This window comes from Callithrix jacchus, chromosome 2 (assembly GCF_049354715.1).
Source record: "Callithrix jacchus isolate 240 chromosome 2, calJac240_pri, whole genome shotgun sequence".
Lineage (NCBI taxonomy): Eukaryota > Metazoa > Chordata > Mammalia > Primates > Cebidae > Callithrix > Callithrix jacchus.
The window spans coordinates 130,144,526-130,161,676 of NC_133503.1; the positions used below are offsets into that span (position 1 = coordinate 130,144,526).

General features: G+C 37.0%; 1 protein-coding gene across 7 annotated transcripts in view; it reads right to left on the minus strand.

Annotated features, from left to right (window-relative positions):
- The window catches only part of MSH3 (mutS homolog 3), a 244,522-nt gene that overhangs the window by 46,922 nt on the left and 180,449 nt on the right, over positions 1-17,151 (minus strand). For all 7 annotated transcript variants that reach the window (XM_054252616.2, XM_078365272.1, XM_054252613.2 and 4 more), the window contains one exon: positions 2,695-2,852. In XM_054252616.2, the coding sequence (XP_054108591.2) occupies positions 2,695-2,852 (158 nt within the window). The remainder of the gene's footprint in view (positions 1-2,694; positions 2,853-17,151) is intronic.

Consider the following 17,151-nt stretch of genomic DNA (forward strand, 5'->3'; position numbering starts at 1 on the left):
GTTTTGTATCCATAACATCTAGCATAAAACTATGGTACATTAATGTTTTAATAAATATATGACTTTGGCCAGGCACAGTGGCTCATGCCTGTAATCCCAGCACTTTGGGAGGCTGAGGCAGGCAGATCACTTGAGGTCAGGAGTTCGAGACCAGCCTGGCCAACATGGCAAAACTGTGTCTCCACTGAAAATACAAAAATTAGCCAGGCGTGCTGGCAGGCACCTGTAATCCCAGTTACTCGGTTGGCTGAGGCAGGAGAACAGCTTGAACCCAGGAGGTAGAGGTTTCAGTGAGCTGAGATCACGTCATTGCACTCCAGCTTGGGCGATAGGACCAAAACTCCATCTCAAAAAAAATGTCTTCAGCACAACAGAGCTTAAATCTCATTATTGCGTCAATATTAACATTTCCTAATACTGTTATAATTTCCATGTCATTACTGATGACATGGTAATGTAAAGGCCTTCTTATCACATAACTCCACTGCTGTGCTACATGCTACAAATTAATGCTTTTGATACTTTTTCTTCTACTCCATTCTACTGCATTAAAAAAAAAAAGCTTATTTGGGTCTACTGGACATTGGCTGCATCCTGATATGCTTCGATGGTGAACACAAAGCACTATCTAGGAAGTATTGTCTCAAAATGCTAACTGCAATTCAATGCATTGATTTCACACCCATAGTTTGAAACAATGCTTATCCTACACAAGGGATCTTGTCTCTTTCTGAACTGGCTAAATTTCATGAACTTTAGAACATAAAAAACCTTATAAAAAAATCCAAAGATGTACAACAAAGAAAAATGCATAATGCAACTCCAATGCAGCCATCATCTAACTCAAACAATGATCAATTTCATTGGCCAATCTCATTTCATCTCTATCCTGCCAAATTTCCCTATCCATCCTTGATTATTGTGATGGAAATCTGAGGTAGCAGATAATGTAATATGTAAACATTTTAGCATGTATCACTAAAGTAAGGATTTTTCTATTAAGTCATAAAATAAACCCTTCTTTCATTTTACTTGTATCTACAAACACTCCCTATACTCTGCTCAGTAACAAGATCCCCTTCCAGGCAAATCCCCTTAAACTGACCAAGAATTTTTTTCTTTTTTCTCATGGTTTTCTTAATACCGTAACCAAAATAAAATACCTGTTTTTTTCTTATAAAATAGAAAATGAATTACAATCTTAAGAACTAAAGAAAGACTCTTCAAATTTCTTGAGTTAATTTAGACATATGGGGATCAGGATAACATCTATTTGGTAACACAGCATCAAACAGAATTCAGGGTACTTTGTTCATTCTCAGATGAAAAATGAAGCTTTAAAGCATTTTAGTGTCCACTCAAGAATATCAATATAGCATGTGATGTATTCTGATGTGATTCCACAGTCAAATATTACATAAATATGTAGCTGGACAACAACTCAGACACTCTATACACAGAGCTTGACTATACATATAGGGACTGTATTTACTTTTTAGAAATGTACATGTAAGAAATATACACAATGCTCTAAGAACTGATAAATCAAAGGTGTGTCAGAGAGATAAAACTACGAATTCTCCTTAGTGAAACCAGGATATTTCATTGACATTCCTAATGTGGCATAAAATTTAGGTTTACACATTGAGGATAAGAGTTAGTCAGTTACATGTAATGTTCTTAGAGTAAAAACGAATATAAACGAAATGATCTTGGTCCAATGCCTTTTGCAGTTTGTCTCAGGTCTGCTCCTAAAATGGGGAGGGTGGACTAGTTTTCAGACTGTGCTCTACAGAGCCTAACAGCCAAGTCTCCAAGCCTTCTACCTGTGGAAGACAAGGCAGATCTGTTTCTATCTGTTTAAACATTGTTTTTCTACTAAAGATTTTCCTTCAAATAAGAACTCGGCTGGGCACGGTATTCATGCCTGTAATTCCAGAACTTTGAAAGGCCAAGGCAGGCGGCTCACTTGAGATCAGGAGTTTGACACCAGCCTGGCCAACATGGCGAAACCCTGTCTCTACTAAAAATACAAAAATTAGCTGGGCATAGTGGTACGTCCCTGTAATCCCAGCTACTCAGGAGGCTGAGGCAGGAGAATAGCTTGAACCAGGGAGGCGGAGGTTGCCATGAGCCAAGATAGCACCACTGCACTCTAGCCTAGGAAACAAGAGTGAAACTCCTTCTCAAAAATAATAAAAATAAAATGAAACAAGAATTCATTAAGAATAATTTGGAAACTACTGGACAAAATTAACTCCTAAGTCTTTTCTAGTTCTAACATTCATAATAAAAATAACCTTTTTTTTTGAGACAGGGTCTCACTTGGTTGTCCAGGCTGGAGTGCAATGGTGTGACCTTGGCTCACTGTAGCCTTGACCTCTCCAGGCTCAGGTGATCGTCCCACCTTAGGCTCCTGGCTAATTTTTTGATTTTTTGTAGAGATAGGGTTTTGCCATGTTGCCCAGGCTGGTCTCAAATTCTTAGACTCAAGTGATCCTCCCTCCCACCTTGGCCTCCCAAAGTGTTGGGATTACAGACGTGAGCCACTGTGCCTGGCCTTGGAATAATTTAAGCTCTTAAATGTTGAATGCTTTAAGAGTATCTAAATATGTACATAAAAGAAAAATGCATATGATAATGTGGGCTCCACTTATTTCCAAGAATACATTCAAATTGAATTAATGTTCTAACCTCGTGAAAATGCCATCCACAATCCCAATTGTTGCTTCTTCTGCAGGAACATAGGAGCCAATCTGAGCCATGATGGTAATTAACGCAACTTGTTTTATGTAGGAGCTCTTTCCACCCATGTTTGGTCCAGTAATTATCATTACTCTTTCTGAGTCCTCCTAAAAATTAAAAAGGAATTTTACTTATTGTACCAGAAAAGTTTTAAGGTAATATCCACAATTTATCCCATAAATGGAAATGCATTAGGCAAAACAATACTTTGCAGAGTAAATATCACAAAAGGAAAGAGGACCTCTTTGTCTTCAACCTGAACTGTGTGATACTGCTAAAAAGTCAATTCTTAGCCGTATACACAGCTATTCCTGGGTATTAAAAAGGAAAAAAGACCAAAGTGGATAATTGCTATGGCTTTCTCAGTAAGCATTTTGCAATCTGCCTATGTGGATGTTCTCCCTATTGCTTATGTTTAAAGTATATCAATCTCCATTTGTCCATCTTAAAATGATAGGTGTTACATATCTAATCACCCAAGGCCCTATTTGGGGTTGGCAGCACATGAATTTTTCAGTTACAGGTAGATGACTACTAAAAGATATTTACAACATCAAATTCTAGATATTGGTTTATCAGAATTTAATTATTTACTAGCATTCACCAGAGCACTCGAAGGAGGCAGAACTGTAACTCTTGCAACAACTTAATTTTCTAGAACTTTTCTGTATTGATCAATTATAGTATTTTCCATGTACACACCACTGCTAAGGGAACTTGTCCAGTGACAGCCCTTGGCAGACGAGTTAGCCCAGGGCATCTGTGCTCTGTGCTATGTGAATCCCATACTTTGGCAATAGCTGCCTGGTCAAGAGTAGCCAAGCCGGCAGGGCACAGTGGCTCACTCCTGTAATCCCAGCACTTTGGGAGGCCAAGGAGTTGGTTTGCTTGAGGCCAGGAGTTTGAGACCAGCCTGGACAACATGGCAAAACCTCATCTACACAAAAATTAGCTGGGTGTGATGATGGCAGTTACTTGGGAGTCTGAGACATGAGAATCGCTTGAATCCAGGAGGCAGAGGTTGCAGTGAGCCAAGATAGTGCCACTGCATGGGTAACAGAGTGAGATTCCATCTCAAGAGAAAAAAAAAAAAAAGCCAGAACCAGCCAATGGACCTAGTATAAAATCTTCTAAAACTAAGCTAATCAAATAATCTTTTGGGAGTTAACTCAGAACCAGTGAGGTTCAATTACTTGGTAACCTGAGAGACTGAAAAGAATCATAGAACAAGGCCACAAGGCACTGGGGATCATGAGGAAGTAGTTATGAGAAAATAAATGGTATGATAAAAAATTATTTAGACAGGGGCAAAAGGGGTAGTTAGTAATGAAAGGAAGAAAAGATACACAAGAGAGAGCCAAAAGGAAGTGCGACACTTCTCACAATTAACGGTATCAAAGTAAAGCCTTATAAAGTGTTACTAATGGGGGATAAAAAGAAAACCTGTTCCATCCCTAAAGCTGCATCATATTCTAATTAGCCACATATTTCCAGTCTCCCTAATGCCAAACTGTGCATTAGGGAGACTGGAAATATAGGGAGATCCTGCTCTTCCTGTGTGATTCCTTTCTCTTATGGCTCCATATGGCTTTATAATGCACCTCATACATCTTTACTTGAAGAAACTTCAGTGAATCTGTTTCTTGTGACAGGAAGAGCCTAACACAATAAGAACCTCAAAAGTAGTTTGGTATAAACAGAATAAAAGTAATGATAAAAGTAAAATGAATTCTACAGAGATTAAAAATAAGCTTGTCATAAAACAATCAAATATTTGGCATTATCAAATATTTTATCTCTTTTTAATCTTTTTTAATATACGTCTTTATCTCCTTTTTTAAAAAATCACAAAATGACACAAGAAATAGAAAAATCTAACAATCCTATATTTATTAAATTTGTAAAAACCTTTCCATAAGAAAAACTCTAAATGTAGTTCCCCACTGAATTCTTGCAAACATTTAAGAAAGAAATAGCACCAATATTACAATAATTCTTCTTGAGAACAGTAATTTTTTTCCAAATAATTTCAAATTTGGGTATCAATATTCTTGATATTAAGAACATTACAAGAAAAATTACAGACCAATTTCATCTATAAACATACATGCAAAACTTTTAAATAAACTATTAATAAATCAATCCAAGGTTATATAAACCATTTAGAGCTTTTGAGGAATACAAAGTTTGTTTAGTATTCAAAGGCCAATCAATAAAATTCACCACATTAACAGAACAAAGAAACCATATAATTATCTTCAGTAACACAGAGAAAGTATTTGACAAAATCCAACACTCACTTGTGGAAAACAATGGGCAGGAAAGGGAAATAAAAATAAAAGATATAAGGATCAGAAAGCAAGTAATAAAACTGTCATTATTTCTATATGTTATAATGGTGCTCCCAGAAAATCCAAGGAAATCTATAAAAATTGATCTCTGGATACAAGTTCAGTATTCAAAAATCAACTTTCCCCCTGTATTTTAGCAACAAATGTAGGTTGAGTATCCTTTATCCAAAATGTTTAGGGACAGAAGTATTTCCAACTTCAATTTTTTTTGGATCCTGAAATATCTGCATTATAAATAAAATTTAAGATGCTCTGAAATCCAAAGCTCTTTGAGTACCAATATGATGCTCAAAGGAAATGCTCATTGGAACATTTCAGATTTTGGATTTTCAGATTAGGAATGCTCAACCTGTAATTCAAAATAAAACATTTTTAATGATACAATTTACCACAGTATCAAAAGAAATCAAATACCTAGGAATAAATTTAACAAAATAAGCAAGACACTACATAGCAAACTACACAACATTATTGAAAGAAATTAAAGAAGACCTAATTAAATGAAGGAATAAACCATGTTCATGAACCGGATGGCTCAATATTGTAATGCTACAATAATTACAGTAGTGTGATTTGGCACAATGATATACATACATAACCAGTGGAATGGAAAGCACAGAAACAGACTGACATGTATACAGTTCCCTAATTTATGACAAAGGTGACACTGCAGCACAGTTGACAAAGGACAGTCGTTTCAACACAGTATGCTGGCAAGATATGGAGAGCAATTTGGAAATGCCTAGAAAGATTGTGTCTACTGGTCTACATGACCCAGCAATTCCGCTGTTAAGTATCTACCAAAAAAAAATACAAGTGCTCAAAAAGGCATGTATAAAACTGTTCACCGTAGTATTGTTTGTATGCATTCATAATTGACAAAAATAGAGATAATCTAATTGTCTATTGTTAGGAAAATAAACAGACCTACTTGTACAATTATTAAGACAATTGTTTACAATGCAGAATACTAAGACAGGCTCAGTGAGACCTTAATGTATATCTTTAAAGATACACAAAACATGATTATATGCTTAATTGATATATATATATATATGTCAAATGAAAGAATAAAAACCATGCATAAGGATAATAAATAACATTAGGATAATGTTTACCATGGAGGGTAAGAGGTGAAGAGGGAGACAAAGAAATAGCAGTTAATTATGTATGACCTTAGCTGTATCTGTAATTTTTTACTTACTTAAAATTAAATTCCTAAATATTACAAAATGTCAATCTCTATGACATTTGTGTGATGGGTAAATAGGTGTCTGTTACACTGTTTTCTATACTTTTTCATCAGTTGGAATCATTGAAAATCAAATTAATTTTCTTATTTCATGAATCACCACCGTAAATAATTCAATAACTCCTTACAAACACATTTATGTAATTTAGGAATAATTCACATAACTTCCAAATGACATTTTGTTATTTGGACTTCCAGAACATTATATACAAGAAAAACAATAGAGAAAAGTAAAAAATGGAAAGTGCAAGAATGTAATGGCAGAGAGAATACCACACAGATGGGTTATGTGTGTTGTGCCAATGCTCCCTGAACCATGACCACATTGTTAAAGGAGCTGTTTCAAATGGGATTACCAAATTCAACAAGCACATGAGAGTAACCAATGGAAATACAGAAACAGAAATGTTTTTAAATCAGTAGTTTAGGAAACACATGAGGAAAAAAAAGAAAAAATAAACACTTCTTATTTTGTAGAAATCTTATGCCTTCCAATACCTTGAAAGATAAGAGTGTTTATACTTATTGTTCAGTTTGGCTTTTTCATGCAAGGAGAATCAGTAATTTGACAGTGGTTTTTTTTTTAAAGTATTAATTTGGTAAACTAAAATAGTTTACTAAATAAGATTTGTACTGGTAAAGCATATTATAGTACCATTTAGAGTTAGAAGACAGGTTCAGTTTCTGGCTTAGCCACTGGCTAGGCTAGATACATTTCATTTTCTCATCTGTAAGACTGAGTAATAATGGAAATCCTAATCTTACATGCATTTTGTAAAGTTTAAAACAATTAAAATATATATATGAAATTCCTTTGAAACTATAAATGCCATAATCATTTTTATAAATCATAAATTCTTAAAAATAAAAGATGCCCAAAGCAGCCACACACAGTCCCAATGCCCTATAAACTAATTAACTGAAACAGAGGAAATGAACTAAAACAAATTAAAATACATTTCGTTTAGGTCTAATGTAAAAGTCAGATGTGAAACTTATTTGAAGACCTTGATAAGTAAAATTCTGTGTATGGTATTTACATGAATAGAAATGTCACTCTCTTCTGAATTTAAATTGCATATACATTGGTGAAAAGGATGTATTATCCAAAGTGATTGAGCAAGTCTGACAGTTTCCAATATTTTCAAAAAGAGTAATGTTTTTTATACTGAACTACACAGAAACTGCTAGCTTTTAAAACTATACAATCTTTGAGTATTTCATTTCTCCTGAGTTTAATACAGAATGATGAAGTTTTCAGTTATTTGAACTTTAGGATTTCAGAGCTAACTGAAACACAAAAATCATTCTTTGTATATATAGAAAAAAGTATCATATAAAAAACTTCACAGTTCCAATATTTAAACAATGTTTATTTAGCTGGGAAACAGGTTTCTTTCTGACACTATCCATCAGTAAATGGTGAGTGAGTGATAGAACAAAATTACCCTTAGACAACTTCCTCAACCAGGTCAGGGATAGCTACTAAAAACCTACAGAAAACACAGGCTTAATGGTGATATGAAAAGTCTTTCCTTATGTCAATCAAGACACAATATCCACATTTTCCTGGAGGTCCCAGATAGCAAAACATGACAATAAAAATAAATTAAAAGGCATTAGGATGAGAAAAGACAAAACAAAACTGTCATTTGTAGATCACAAAGCTGCCCACAAGGAAAACTAAAGGGAATCTCTATACAAAGTATTGTAATTGATGAGAGGATCTAGCAAAGTCGCTGCATTTCAGATCAAGATGTAGACTTCAGGTGCATTTTTCTATAAGAGGAACAAATAAGTAGAAGACTACTGTAAAAAAGATATAACCTACATACCAACAAAAAATACTAAATAATTAATCTAATAAAACACGTAAAATTCCTTTATAGAGAACATTTAAAAAACTTTATTGAAAGGACTTAAAACCAAAATAAAAAAAACAGCAGGTCCTCAAATAATGTCATTTCATTCTATGCCATTTTGTTACAAAATTGACAAGGAAAAAAAAATTCGCAGCCAGGGCCACTGTGTTTGCACATTCTCCCCATGCCTGTATGGATTTTCTCTGGGTATTCCAGTTTCCTCCCACATCCCAAAGATGTGTAAGTTAGGTTCACTGGTGTGTCTAAATAGCTCCAGTCTGAGTGTAGGTGTGTGTGAGTGCACCCTGTGATGGGATGGCATCCTGTCCAGGGCTGATTCCTGCCTGGCGCCCTGAGCTGTCAAGATAGGCTCTGGCTACCCATGACACTGAAATGGAATAAGTAGGTTGGAAAATGAATGAATACAAATAATTGTCCAGTAAAAATTCAAAAGGTATGCGATAATCATACAAATGAATGACAATAAACTGATGTAACACAAAAGTGGCAAGCAAATCTGCCATATGTATTGCTGGCTTTTGAGCTGCATGGTAGTAGGAGGTGCTTCTTAGAATTTTCACTAAGCAAACATTTATTCATTTGTTCCTTGATTTAATCCACCATTGCTATGACCTCTTCCACTCCCTGATTTACCACAAATTGTTTATATAAAAATCTTATGTTTTTATTAATCTTTAACATATAGCTCACATTTATTTCAATGTTTTATATTAGAAGTGTGTTGGGTCTTTATTTAGAATTCTGACGATGTTTTTTGTGGCCAGAAATATGACACAGGAATTTAACTTTGTACCCATTAGCCTATGGTAAAATTGATTTCATTATATGTCATTTCACTTAAAGTTGCAGTTTTTTCCTTTTTTTTGAGACAGGGTTTTGCTTTGTCACCTAAGCTAGAGTGCAGTGGTGCAAACATGGCTCACTGTGCCTCAACCTTCTGGGCTCAAGAGATCTTCCTGCCGTAGCCTCCAGGGTAGTTGGGACTACAGGGTGGATGCCAACACATCAGGTAATTTTTTTTGTGGACATACGGTCTCGTAATCCCAGGCTAGTCTTGAACTCCTGGACTCAAGTGAACCTCTCACTTCGGCTTCCCAACGTGCTGGGATTACAGGCGTAAGCCTCCATACCCAGCCAGCAGTTTCCAAGAACCTATTGATAATGTTGAGTGAGGACTCACTGTATGAACTGTTTTCATGGAGGGACATATTCATATGTTCACCTATGTATCATAAAGATGTCAACCCCTCCCCAAATTGATCTATCGGGTCAATCCAATTCCAATAAAAAAATCTCAATATTTTCCCCTAAGAAAATGAATTAAGTTGATTCTAAAATAAAGAGAGGAGTAAATGCTAAAGGAAGTTCTATTAGAAAAACAGGTGGGGAGAACTTTCCCTATAAATATAAAAAGTTGGTTTATGGACAAACAATAAACAGTGAAAAATAAAAGTTCAAAACAGCCCCATAAAAATATGGAAACTTAATATATGATAAATAATTCCATAAACTGATGGGAAAAGGATGGATTATTTGAAAACTGGTGCAAAACAATTGATTATCCATACAGAAGATATGAGATTAGATTCCTAACTCATTTTATTCATGGATAAAAATAAATTCTGAGTAGACTGATTAATGAGTTAAATTTGAAAATTAAACTTTAAAATGCTGATAAAAAATTATAGGAGAATATGTTTAAGACCTCAGGGACTGGCTGGATGTGGTGGATCACACCTGTAATCCCAGCACTTTGGGAGGCCAAGGCAGGCAGATCACAACATCAGGAGATAGAGACCATCCTGGCCAACATGGTGAAACCCTGTCTCTACTAAAAATAAAAAAAAATTAGCTCCACATGGTGGAGCCTGCTTGTAATACCAGCTACTCAGGAGGCTGAGGCAGGAGAATCACTTGAACCAGGGAGAGATTGCAGTAAGCTGAGATCACATCACTGCACTCCAGCCTGGGTGACACAGACTCCATCTCAAAAAAAAAAGAAAAAAGAAAAAAAGACCTTAGGGATTGAAAGAATTTCTTATTTAAGGCACAAAGACATTTACTCATAAAAAGAAAGACTGATACCTTCAACTTTATTTAAGTTAAGACTTTTTCTGTCATCAAAAGGCATCATACTGAGGCTGGGTGTGGTAGCTCATGCCTGTAATCCCAGCAGTTTGGGAGGCCAATGCAGGCAGTCACTTGAGGTCACGAGTTTGAGACCAGCCAGGCCAACATGGTGAAACCCCTTCTCTACTAAAAATACAATAATTAGCTGGGCTTGGTGGTGCATATCTGTAGTGCCAGCTACTCAGGAGGCTGAGGGAGGAGAATCACCTGAATGCTGGAGGTGGAGGTTGCAGTGAGCCAAGACTGCCCTCCAGGCTGGGTGATAAAGCCAGACTCTGTCTCAAAAAAAAAAAAAAAAAAAAGGTAGGGGCATGATACTGAAAGTGAAGACAAAAAATTACTCTAAATAATCTCCTTTAGCTATAAAAATTTGATTCCTCGTCATTTAATGTATTTAAAGTGTAGAATATCTCAAATATTCTAATAAATTTTAATGTATATTTCAGCATTTAATTGTGTGCATTAGGGGAAATTTACATGCTTGAAAAGTCAAAACTAATATTAATATTATGAAGACTTAATTGTTTGCAGAAGTTTTTTCTACCATCCCTTCTAAAATGGCTTGCCTGACCACTACGTTTATTTCCCAACCCACATACCAGTTTTAACACTCTTGGCTGTTTTGGTCTGAGGTCAGGTAGCAAGGCTACAACTCTGAAAGCCAGACACTGCTGAAGCAGGCAGCAAAATACCAACACACTCAGTGCTTTGCTTTGGCATCCACTGAAACACGAAATGTGATGAAGACTGTTAGACTAGAACAAACTCCAAATAAAAACTTCACTTTCTGGAGATGACTGGTGGATTCCTGTGGGTCTTTTGGCCCAAGGTATCAGAAAACAAGTATTACAAGGTAAGTTATTCTGTATTCACTCCTGTGACAGACCAAAAAGATCCCTATTGTTGAGGGTTAACAAAGAACAGGGCTGCCGAATCATATACACGTTATCAAGGTCAAATTAATTGCTTCTTCCAGAGTCTCATCCACTGTTGCTGGACATAGTGGTATAAACAGTGCTAGCCTTTCAGGCTGGATTTGCCACCTGCTGACTGTAGGGCCCTAGGGCCTTCAGTGAACATAGGTAGTAGTCAGACAGTGGTCACATGGGCCTTGGGTGAGACCCAGTGTTGTGTTGGCTTCAGGTCTGACCCAGTGCAGTCACAGAGGTGCTTGTGTGCACCCCTCCTCCAGCTCTAGGTGGCTCAGCAGAGACAGAGAGGTTCCATTTGTTTGGGAGAGGATGAGAACAAGAGTCTGCCTAGAAATCGAGGGAATTCTCTAGAATATTATGCAAAACCACCAAGGTGGTACCTCTAAGAGTCTATTAAGAGCCACAGCATTAGTGGGCTTGGGGTGTCCCCTAATGCAGACACAGCTGCAGGGACCACAGATTTAGATTAGAGCACCCAAGTCCCTTTGAATACTTGGAAAGCCTTCCCAAGAACAAGTACAAACAAGCTAGACTGTGAAGGCTATAATAAATACCTAATTCTTCAATGCTCACTGGGTCAGACCTGAAGCCAGCACAACACTGAGTCTTACCCAAGGCCCATGGTGACCACTGTCTGACTACTACCTATGTTCACTCAAAGTCCTAGGGCTCTACAAAAACTAATGCAAAAAACTGAAGTGGACATACAAAAACGGAAAGATAATCCACATTGACTGGAAGAAAAAAGACTGTTTAAGTGTCCATACTACCTAAAGTAATCTACAGATTCAATGCAATCCCTATTACAAGACCAATGACATTCTTTACAGAAAGAGAAAAAAGTCTTAAAATTTCTATGGAAACACAAAAGGATCTGAATAGCCAAAGCTATCTTAAGCAAAAAGCACAAAACTGGGGCATGACATTATCTGACTTCAAGTTATGCTACAGAACTATAGTAATCAAAACAGCATGGTACTGGCATATAAACAGACACATAGACAAATGGAACAGAATAGAGAACCCAGAAACAAATTTACACACCTACAGTGCACTCATTTTTGACAAATGTGCCAAAAACATACACTGCGGAAAAGATAGTCTCTTGAATATCCCAATATGCAGAATGAAATTGGACTTCTACCTCTCATCTCACCATGTAAAAAAATCAAATCAAATGGGATAGAGAGTTAAATCTAAAACCTCAAACTATGAAACTACTGCAAGGAAACACTGGGAAAAATCTCCAGAACACTGGTCTGGGCAGTAACTTTTTGAGGAATACCCCACAAGCACAAGCAACCAAAGCAAAAATGAACAAATGGGATCACATCAAGTTATTAAATAAAAATCTGTACAGCAAAAGATACAATCAACATAGTGAAGAGAAAATCCATAGAATGGGAAAAAAAAATTTGCAAACCATCCATCTGATAAAGGAATAATAACCAGACTATATAAGGAGCTCACATAACTCAACAGGAAAAAACCTAAAAAAAAAAAAAAAAAAAAAAAAATTTTAATTGGCAAAGATCTTAACAGATTATTTCTCAAAAGAAGATATACAAATAAACAGGCATATGAAAAGGTGCATAACATGACTGATCATCAGAAAAATGCAAATTGAAACTACAATGAGATATCGTTTCACCCCAGTTAAAATGACTTATATTCAAAAGACATGCAATAACAAATGGTGGTGAGGATGTGGAGAAAAGGGAACTCTTGTACACTATTGGTAGGAATGTAAGTTAGTACAACCATTGTGGATAACAGTTAAAGGTCCTCAGAAAACTAAAAACAGAACTACCATATGATCTAGAAATCCCACTGCTAGGTATATATATGCCCAGAAGAAAGGAAATAAGTATATCAAAGAGATATCTGCGCTGCCATGTTTATTGGAGCACTATTCACAATAGCCAAGATCTGAAAGCAAACTAAGTGTCCATCAACAGATGAATGGATAAAGAAAATGTGGTAAATATATACAATGGAGTATTATTCAGACATAAAAAAGAATAAGATCCTGTAATTTGCAACAACATTGATGGAAGTGGAGGATATTATGTTAAGTGAAATAAGCCACAGAAAGATAAACTTTGCATGTTCTCACTTCTTTGTGGGAGCTAAAAATTAAAACAACTGAACTCATGGAGTAAAGAGTAGTTACCAGAGGAAGGAGGATCCAAGATGGCCAAATAGGAACAGCTCTGGAGTGCAGTTCCCAGCAAGAATGCAGACAGTGAGTGATCACCACATTTCCAAAAGAATTTTTACTGCCTACAGACCAGGAAATTCCCAGTCTGAAAAGCACCACAAGTCTCCAGCATGGCTGTTTCAGCCTGTGCAGCAGGTCTCCATACAAAAACTCACACAAATATGGGCGCCATTTCAACTGGAGTCTAGAACACCTGGGAGACAAAATCGCTCATTCAACTGAAAAAAAGGGGCCTAAAACAGAGAGCCAGGTGACCTGGCTCAGCGAGTTCCACTGTACAAAGACCAGCAATCTGAAACGCTCTGGACTGAGAGTTTCACAGCAAGCACAGCTGGACCCGGGACAGTCTAGCTCTGTGCAGGGAAGGACATCCACCATTACTGAGGCAGTCCACCACTACTGAGGCACTCCACCATTATCGAGGCAGTCCACCATTACCAAGGCAGTCTGCCATTACTGAGGCAGTCCGTCATTACAGAGAGAGTCTGCCATGACTGAGGCAGACCACCATTACCAAGGCAGTTCTAACTATACCTCTATAGACAAAACTGTAAGGAAGTTCATGCAGCAGCTTGGCAGAGCCCTCAGCAGCTCAGCAATGCCTCTGATGGCAGACTGTGACTAGGCTATCTCCTTGCTGGGCAGGGCATCTCTGAAAAAAGGCAGCAGCACATCAGGAACTTATAAATAAAGGCACAACTTCCCAGAGCACCTGGGAAAAAAAAAGGTGGTTATGAGTTCCACTGCAGCAGACTTAAACGTACCTGCCCAGCAGCTCTGAACGGAACAATGGAGCTCACAGCTCAGCACTTGAGCTCCTATAAGGGACAGACTGTTTCCTCAAGCAGCTCCGCAAACCCCATATATCCAAAGAGACACCTCATAAAGGAGAGCTCAGGCTAACATATGGTAGGTATCCTTCTGGGACAAAGATAAAAGAAGAAGAAATTGGCAGCAACCCTTACTATTCTGCAGCTGCTGCAGGTGATCCCCAGGCAAGCAGTGTCTGGAGTGGACCTCCAGCAGTCCTAAAGCAGAGGGGCCTGACTGTTAGAAGGAAAACTAAAAAAGAGAAAGAAGTAACTTTATTGTCAACAAAAATGATGTCCACTCAGAGACCCCATCCGAAAGTCACCAACTACAAAAACCACAGGTAGATAAATCCACAAAGATGGAACAAGGCTGGATGGAGAATGAGTCTGACAAATTGACAGAAACAGGCTTCAGAAAGTGGGTAATAAAAAACTTCTCCGAGCTAAAAGAACATGTTCTAACCCAATACAAAGAAACCAAGAACCTTGAAAAAAGTTTGATGAAATGCTAATGAGAATAAACAGCTTAGAGGAGAATATAAATGAATTGATGGAGCTGAAAAACACAACACGAGACCTTCACGAAGCATACACAAGTTTTAATAGCCGAATCCACCAAACAGAAGAAAGGATACCAGAGATTGAAGATCAACTCAATGAAATAAAAGGAGAAGGCAAGATTAGAGAAAAAGGAGTTAAAAGAAATGAACAAAGTCTCCAAAAAATATGGGATTATGTGAAAAGACCTAATCTACGTTTGATAGGTGTACCTGAATATGACGGAGAGAATGAATCCAAGCTGGAAAACACTCTTTGGGATATTACCCAGGAGAACTTCCCCAACCTAGCAAGGCAGGCCAATATTCAAGTCTAGGAAATACAGAGAACAGAACAAAGATATTCCTCAAGAAGAACAACCCCAAGGCACAAAATGATCAGATTCACCAAGGTTAAAATGAAGGAAAAAATGCTAAGGGCAGCCAGAGAGAAAATTTGGGTTACTCACAAAGGGAAGCCCATCAGACTCACAGCAGATCTCTTGGCAGAAACCCTACAAGCCAGAAGAGAGTGGGGGCCAATATTCAACATCCTTAAAGAAAAGATTTTCATCCTAGAATTTCATATCCAGCCAAACTAAACTTTATAAGCAAAGGAGAAATAAAATCCTTTATGAATAAGCAATTGCTCAGAGATTTCATCACCATCAGGCCTGCTTTACAAGAGCTCCTGAAAGAGGCACTAAACATAGAAAGGAAAAACCAGTACCAGTCACTCCAAAAATGCACCAAATGGTAAAGAGCATCAACATGGGGCCATGTAATCCCAGCACTTTGGGAGGCTGAGTCAGGTGGATCACCTGAGGTTCAGAGTTCGAGACCAGTCTGACCAATATGGTGAAACCCTGTCTCAAAGAATAAATAAATAAAAATAAAAAATAAAAAAGTATTTTATATATATATATATGAGCATTGACACAATGAAGAAACGGTGTCAACTAACAGGCAAAACAACCAGCTAGCATCCAAATGGCAGGATCAAATTCACGCATAAGAATATTAACCTTAAATGTAAATGGGCTAAATGCCCCAATCAAAAGACACAGATTGGCGAATTGGATAAAAAGTCAAAACCTATCAGTGTGCTGTATCCAGGAAACCCATCTGACATGCAAGGCTACCCATAGGCTCAAAATAAAGGGATGGAGGAAGATTTGCCAAGCAAATGGAGGGCAAAAAAAAAAAAAAAAAAAAGTAGGAGTTGCAATCCTAGTCTCTGATAAAACAGACTTTAAACCAACAAAGCTCAAAAGAGACAAAGAAGAGTATTACATAATGGTAAAAGGATCAATGCAATAAGAAGAGCTAATGATCTTAAATATATATGCACCCAATACAGGAGCACCCAGATACATAAAGCAAGTTCTTAATGACCTAAAAAGAGACTTAGACTCCTCTACAATAATAGCGGGAGATTTTAAGACTCCACTGTCAATATGAGACAGATCAATGAGAAAGAAAATTAACAAGGATATCCAGGACTTGAACTCAGATCTGGACCGAGCAAACGTAATAGACATTTACAGAACTTTCCACCCCAAATCTGCAGAATAAACATTCTTCTCAGCAACATATCACACCTACTCTAAAAGTGACCATGTAATTGGAAGTAAATCACTACTCAGCAAATGCAAAACAACTGAAATCATCACAAACAGTCTCTCAGACCACAGTGCAATCAAATTAGAACTCAGGATTAAGAAACTAACTCGGAACTGCACATCTTCCTGGAAACTGAACAACTGGCTCTTGAATGTTGACTAGATAAACAATGAAATGAAGGCAGAAATAAAGATGTTCTTCAAAGCCAATGAGAACGAAGACACAATGTACCAGAATCTCTGGGACACATTTAAAGCAGTGTCTGGAGGAAAATTTATACCAATAAATGCCCACATGAGAAGCAAGGAAAGATCTAAAATTGACACCCTATCATCAAAATTGAAAGAGCTAGAGGAGCAAGATCAAAACAACTTAAAAGCTAGCAGAAGACAAGAAATAACTAAGATCAGAGCAGAACTGAAGGAGATAGAGATATAAAAAACCCTTCAAAAAAATCAATAATTCAAGGAGCTGGTTTTTTGAAAAGATCAACAAAATAGACCACTAGCCAGAGTAATAGAAAAGAGAGAATAAAATAGATGCAATAAAAAACAATAAAGTGGATATAACCACAGATTCCACAGATACAAACTACTATCAGAGATTACTACAAATATCTCTATGCATACAAACCAGTAAACCTGGAAGAAATGGATAAATTACTGG